A 6,567-nucleotide genomic window follows, 5' to 3' on the forward strand; every position below is an offset into this window, starting at 1 on the left:
CCCCCCCCCCCAAAAAAAATCCACTCAACTTGTACTGCATAAAAGACCGCAAGCATTTTATCTCCTCACAACCTGCAAACACAAATAACGTGAGCACAAAACAAAGCCCGACTGTACCTAAAATATTGTCTGTCCTCCTTTTTTCTTCTGCGGTGTTTATTGGCGGTTGGCAGATCAGGTTAATGGCGCATCAGCTCCACCAACTGGTTTTATTCTGCAACTACAAGGAAACTTGCCTGTGGGTTTCGAATATGACGCCCGCGGCTTTCACAATTACATTCAAGGCATTTGCAACAAGGAAATAACAAAAGCAATCGGATGTTACTTCAGCTAAACTGTCCTGAAACATGCTAACAACAAAAAAACTGCTAGTTATTGATAGAAACATGCAAAAGCCAAGCCTGCTCAAACTCAGCCCACTATCCTCTCTACGTCCTTCAGCAGAATGTCCCTGAAGATGTCGGCCAGCACTCCCTGAGGATTATTGACATTGGTCTTCTCCATGTCGGCGTTCTGCGGACTCCCCCTTTGTAAGCGGGTCTTTCTCCCCTGGGGCCTCGCCGGCATCTGACTAGGGTCCTCCTTGCTGTTCAGATGACTGCGAGCCTGAGGGTGGAGAATAGCCTGCGGGGAACCGCCGATGTCCGTCAGGAAGGCAAAGATCTTGACCGGTTTGTGTTTACGGGCGGCGGGTTTGTTCCATCGGAAGTGCTCGATCGCGTAGGGGCTTCTCTTGGAGCTTTTGTGTCCCAGCTTGGGTCCGGGTGTCACGTTCCGGTGGGGTTTACCCCAGCGGAAGTGCTCGATGGAGTAGCCCCTTTTGGCGTTGCGAGACCCCGGTCTGCGTTCCTGTGTCTTGTTCCTGTAGGGTTTGCTCCAGCGGAAGTGCTCCATCAGGTAGGAGCGCCGCTTGTCGGCTTTCGCTCTGACGATCGACTCGGACGTGTTGACTTTGGGGGGTTTGTTTTCCTCGCTGGTGTTAAGGGCCACCGCACCGAGAGCCGGACGCTCCGTCTGGCTCGCTGATTTGCAGAGTTCCAGGCAGACCTCAATGGAAGAATCACAAAAATGCCAAGACAAGATTTAAGAAGGATTGCATTCCATATGTCTTTTATGACCGGGCCTTGAGGTTAGAATTTGGCAATCTGAGAAAATAAACTCGACAATATGCTTTGTCTCTTGCCGCCTCTGCGTGTTTTGCTACCCTTAGTTGCCAAAAAGACAGTGACAAGAAGAGCCAAGAAAACATTGGGCCTCAAAACGAGATCAGCGAGGAGATTTGAATTCGAGAGAGGTGGCCCCAAAAATCAAAAGCAGAATTTTGGCAATTAAATTTATCGTGTCAGAGGTGGAGGCAAGGCAACACTTTTTTAAAGCCTATTCACAGGAGCGTCTAAAAACAAAAATGGATCGGAGCCTTTCTCACAGAGGTTGTCCATGCAACCAATACAAAGTGCTTTGTCATCCATCACAGGTGCGTATTATGAGTAATTTTTTGTTCCTTAATATCTCAAGTCATTAGCAAATACGTATTATGAGTATTTTTTTTTGTTCCTTAATATCTCAAGTCATTAGCAAATTCTCGTTTTCAATTATTAGCGTTAAAGGCTTTAGAAATGAATGTCGTGTGCATTTTAACTGTTTTTTTTTTTTTTTTTTAAACTGAGCCTGATCCAATTTGCATACGTACGTACGGTCAGGGAAGGTTCCCAAAATGGAGAAAATAAATTGAAGTGGTCTTGATGAATCTCAGTTTTGTGTTTGTGACTCACCACTCGCTTGCCTTTGTTGATCTTTTGGCAGATGGAGCACTCGGACCCGAACGCCGGGATGGACAAGAACGCCACCAGCACCACCGACAACCAACATGGACACTCCATCCTTCGATCTCTGCTGTGCGGCTGCTCAGCTTCAAAAGGAAAAGCAAAATATGAATGCTTACAAATAGCCATTTTTGCTTTGTTTGTTTGTTCCTGTTCAGGTTTGGCGAAATTGTTTACATTTGTATCCGTAAATATGTTTCCGTTGATATGTGTAAAAACATACCAATGAGAATCGACAGTGTGACGGTTATCCCCAAAAAAGCAAAAAAATCGTTTGCGGGTAAGCCCAGTCCTAAAATTTGACAAACGATGCACGCTATTCTTGATTCCATAAATTTGTTTACATTTGTATCCGTAAATATGTTTCCGTTATGTGTAAAAACATAGCAATGAGAATCGACAGTGTGACCGTTATCCCCAAAAAGGCAAAAAAAAATCGTTTGCGGGTAAGCCCAGTCCTAAAATTTGACAAACGATGCACGCTATTCTTGATTCCATGCCCATTCCAGTTGTTATGCTTCGTTCAAAGAACCTTTGAACTCTGATTTAAGAGGCTTATGTCAAATATTCTGTGGGAGCCAAACTTGAGCAGGGTAAGAAATCCGTTGTACCATCTTGCCATCATTATCACGATAAAATAAGAATTATTGTGCTACAACATTTTGATCTTATAGGTTAGGCTTATGCTAAAAGAAAGACACATAATAAATATGATGGACATCCACGAGTAGATACATACATAACAAAAAATAAATAAAATACACATATATATTTAAAAAAAACGAAATAAAGCATACTGACTGACCCAAATGAAGCAGAAGTGTTTTTGTTTTTTTTTTCCTCAAAATTCCTAATCGTAACAATCATTTGATTTCATGTTCAGCTTTTCAGATTTCATGTTCGTTTCATGAAAGTGCTCGCAAGGAGCCTAGTTCGGACACTTCACACAAGAACTAACCGCGCGGTGAACGGTCAGATTGACAGATTGCAAATCCTGACCTCATCACTCATAAGGCCCCGCCCCTTCAAGGCAGGTCAACATCCACATGCGCCGACAGATTAACGACATTTCAATTCATTCGATTTCACAATGGGGAAATTGAGTTCGTATAAAAGCAAATCATGAAAGCAGAGACATTCACTGATATTAACAGTGAGCAAGGCAAAGAAGAGGCTACAAGTTCTCACTGGTGTTAGAGTCAGGGGATGGAGGAGATGAAATGTTTTTTTTCTTTTCTATCATCTCTATTGCCTTTCCTGGGGAGATGATTTTAAGTCTTCCTTTAACCCCAAAATATTTTTAATGATAGTCCAGTCCAGAAGCCCACTTCCATCTCATTGGTGCCCACATGCAAGGTATTTTTTTGGCCACGTCACAGCATCCCTTTTTATGCCCCCCCTCCACAATGTTAAATTATTAGTGTGCTCCTCGGAGTGTGCCCGATTTGGCTTCTAAACAGGATCGCATAACTCTTTCTTTTGCTGTTCGGTGCTTTCTACTGTCTTTATTACCGATTTGTTTCTTTAATAATAATAATAAGAATAATAATAATACATTTAATTTATAAGCGCCTTTCAAAACACTCAAGGACACTTTACAATCAAAACAAGAACAATAAAACCGCAGATAAAATTATAAATAATAAAAGGAGAGATGAATTTAAACTGAATTTAGCGACTCGAGATAGTTTACTGTTGTATATGTTCGTTGTTCCATGTACAGCACTTTGTATGCAGCTATGGCTGTTTGAAAGTTCTCTATAAATACAGTTGAGTTGAGTTTCATTGAACCTGTAACCTGATAACATGATAAGCTGTCCACTATAGGAACCGAAGTGCCTGAAAGTGTTAATATTGTAAAGTTTAAAAAAAAAAAAATTGGCAAGTTAATTTTTTTTCTTTCTAAGGTTGATCTGGAAAAAAAAAAGTTATTGTATTTTGGGTCAAAAAAAGGTGTAAGATGTTACAAGTATATGGTTGTAAAAGACTTGCGTTGAGGAGAAAATACTGAACATTTTCACGAGAGGCTCAATTTTGTGAAGCTCTAGAAGAAAAGAAACAGCTGAAAGCGACGTTGTTCACTCCTACAGCTAACAATGTTGCAATTGTAACCCTCAAAGAAGTGAAGAGAGATATTATGAGGGTGACAGATTGACCCCAGAACATTTCTATTCATAGTACATGACTTCCTATGAGAGTCGAAACGCAATGTTGATCAGAATTACTGTTTGATTCATTGATTTTGTTCATCCACGACGCTACAAAAATCCCGCAAGCCTGACGTCAAATTTTCAAGACTGACCTCATATTTTTTCAGTTTTACTAGGATATTGCGGATAGATTACGCAACTGCTTCAGGTCTTTCTCTCCCCAACCCCCCACGTCTGAAAATTGTTGCATTTATTTGCTCTTCGCTCACCACATTTTTTTTTTTTTACTTTCGAAGCCGAAAGACACGTAAAGCAATCATCGGATTCCTCTCACTCATCCCTGCTCCAAAAACCCCCCCAAAAAAGCATAAATGTTCTTACCTTTTCCGTACTGGAGGTTGTCCTCTTGTGTGCAATCTCTATTTGCTGTCGTTTTTTTTTTCTAACCTCCTACAACTTTTTCTTTATGGTTTGTTGTACGACTCTTATCCTGTTCCTCGCGGCTGCTGTCAGCTCAGAGGCTCTCTGCTCTCAGCTCTTTTTATAGAGCGCCTCAAGGCCTCGGGGTGTGTGAAAGATGTGAGGGATCTCCCACTCGGCGTGGGCGGGGAAACAATGCATCATTTTGTGTGTGTGAGTGTGTGCGTGTGTGTGCGCGCGGCGCGTGGGTGCGTGTTTCTGTGCCTTAGCCTACGTCGTCTTTTTTTTTTTTTTTTAATCAGTGGTGACACCACCTTGACACTTGACCCGCACGCAGCATCTTGCCATGATTGTCCTTCACACAAAAGAAATGTAATTTTCCGACGACTGAATGGTTATGTTATAGGTAAAAAATAAAAAATAAAAAATAAATGTTATGAAAGTAAAATTGCCCCACGAAGAAGATAAAGCTTGACTTTATATATCCACCAATAAATACTTACTGTGCCATTTTTCTTTGGTGTACCATGAGATTTTTGTCATTTTAAATGTGTCTTTGCTCAGTAAATGTTGGGCAATACTGCTGCGCATATACGTCAAAATTGTAGTTACTGTCAAAAAACAGTGGCGTTCCACAAGGCTCAGTAGTCAGTCCACGCATTTTTACAGTATACCCTACATTAATGTGAAGGAATTCAGGGCCAACCCTCCCAGTTATAATGCATACTTGGCATCTGTAGTCATCAATGGCATGCTAATGGTGTTCCACAAGGCTCTATACTAGGTCCATCCATCCTTCCATCCATTTTCCTATCCGCTTCTCCTCACAAGGGTCACGGGGGGTGCTGGGGCCTACCACGAAGAAGATAAAGCTTGACTTTATATATCCACCAATAAATACTTACTGTGCCATTTTTCTTTGGTGTACCATGAGATTTTTGTCATTTTAAATGTGTCTTTGCTCAGTAAATGTTGGGCAATACTGCTGCGCATATACGTCAAAATTGTAGTTACTGTCAAAAAACAGTGGCGTTCCACAAGGCTCAGTAGTCAGTCCACGCATTTTTACAGTATACCCTACATTAATGTGAAGGAATTCAGGGCCAACCCTCCCAGTTATAATGCATACTTGGCATCTGTAGTCATCAATGGCATGCTAATGGTGTTCCACAAGGCTCTATACTAGGTCCATCCATCCTTCCATCCATTTTCCTATCCGCTTCTCCTCACAAGGGTCACGGGGGGTGCTGGGGCCTATCCCAGCCATCTTCGGGCAGTAGGCAGGGGACACCCTGAACTAGTTGCCAGCCAATCGCAGGGCACACACAGACGAACAACCATCCGGACAACCGGGCCCGATACTCAGTCCACTGTCAAAATTATTTGGCACACCAGTCAGACTGCTGCATAAGCTACATTGATACAGGGGGCTCCTCGGTTTGCAACAGTACAGACATACAACATTTTAAGGTACCAAAACTCATACAGTCAACCAATTTGCACAACAAAAAATGTGTTCATGCATAGTTAAAGCTGTACTTTATATTTTTATGGCCTACAAGTATATTGTTGTTGTTGTTTTTTTTTTATTTGAATGTCAATGTTACCCCTGTGTAAGTGTAGGTTAGTGATCGATTGCGGCGCATTCCGCAATGTTGTGACAAAAAGACACAATGTGACCAGTCGACATTATGCTCGTAACGTTGCACCTGTTTTAGTTCCAATATTATGACTCATCTGCGATTGGTTCGGTGTACCCCATCTCGCCCAAAGTCAGCTGGGATCGGCTCCAGCTCACCCGTGTATCAAATGAAGACAAGCGCTGTAGAAAATGGATGTTTGTTCGGCCTTAATCCTCGTAATGTTCCTCTTCCAGAACGATGACTTTAATCACGTCATCAATACTCGGTCCACTGTCAAAATTATTTGGCACACCAGTCAGACTGCTGCATAAGCTACATTGATACAGGGGGCTCCTCGGTTTGCGACAGTACCGACATACAACATTTCAAGGTTCCAAAACTCATACAGTCAACCAATTTGCACAACAAAAAAAATGTGTTAATGCATAGTTAAAGCTGTACTTTATATTTTTATGGCCTACAAGTACATTGTTGTTGTTGTTGTTTTTTTTTTTATTTGAATGTCAATGTTACCCCTGCGGTAGTGTAGGT

At 41.8% G+C, this 6,567-nt stretch overlaps 1 protein-coding gene across 1 annotated transcript; it reads right to left on the minus strand.

The window, feature by feature from the left end:
* Positions 1-125: 125 nt before the first annotated feature.
* LOC109518110 (pro-opiomelanocortin B-like) lies at positions 126-4,731 on the minus strand. Its single transcript, XM_019873759.1, has 3 exons — positions 4,355-4,731; positions 1,773-1,909; positions 126-1,047 (listed from the first exon to the last, which is right to left on the minus strand). The coding sequence occupies exons 2-3, from the start codon at positions 1,878-1,880 to the stop codon at positions 412-414; spliced, it is 744 nt and encodes a 247-aa protein (XP_019729318.1). The 5' UTR covers positions 1,881-1,909; positions 4,355-4,731; the 3' UTR covers positions 126-411.
* Positions 4,732-6,567: the final 1,836 nt, after the last annotated feature.

This window comes from Hippocampus comes, unplaced genomic scaffold (genome assembly GCF_001891065.2).
Source record: "Hippocampus comes isolate QL1 unplaced genomic scaffold, H_comes_QL1_v1.1 scaffold126, whole genome shotgun sequence".
Taxonomy (NCBI): Eukaryota; Metazoa; Chordata; class Actinopteri; order Syngnathiformes; family Syngnathidae; genus Hippocampus; species Hippocampus comes.

What these genes read in the sequence shown, in the direction of transcription:
- LOC109518110 (XM_019873759.1), bottom strand. Translation starts at nt 1,880, where the DNA reads ATGGAGTGTCCATGTTGGTTGTCGGTGGTGCTGGTGGCGTTCTTGTCC. An exon ending in TCAACAAAGGCAAGCGAGTG is followed by an intron (nt 1,048 to 1,772) that starts GTGAGTCACAAA and finishes TCTTCCATTGAG; the next exon opens with GTCTGCCTGGAACTCTGCAA.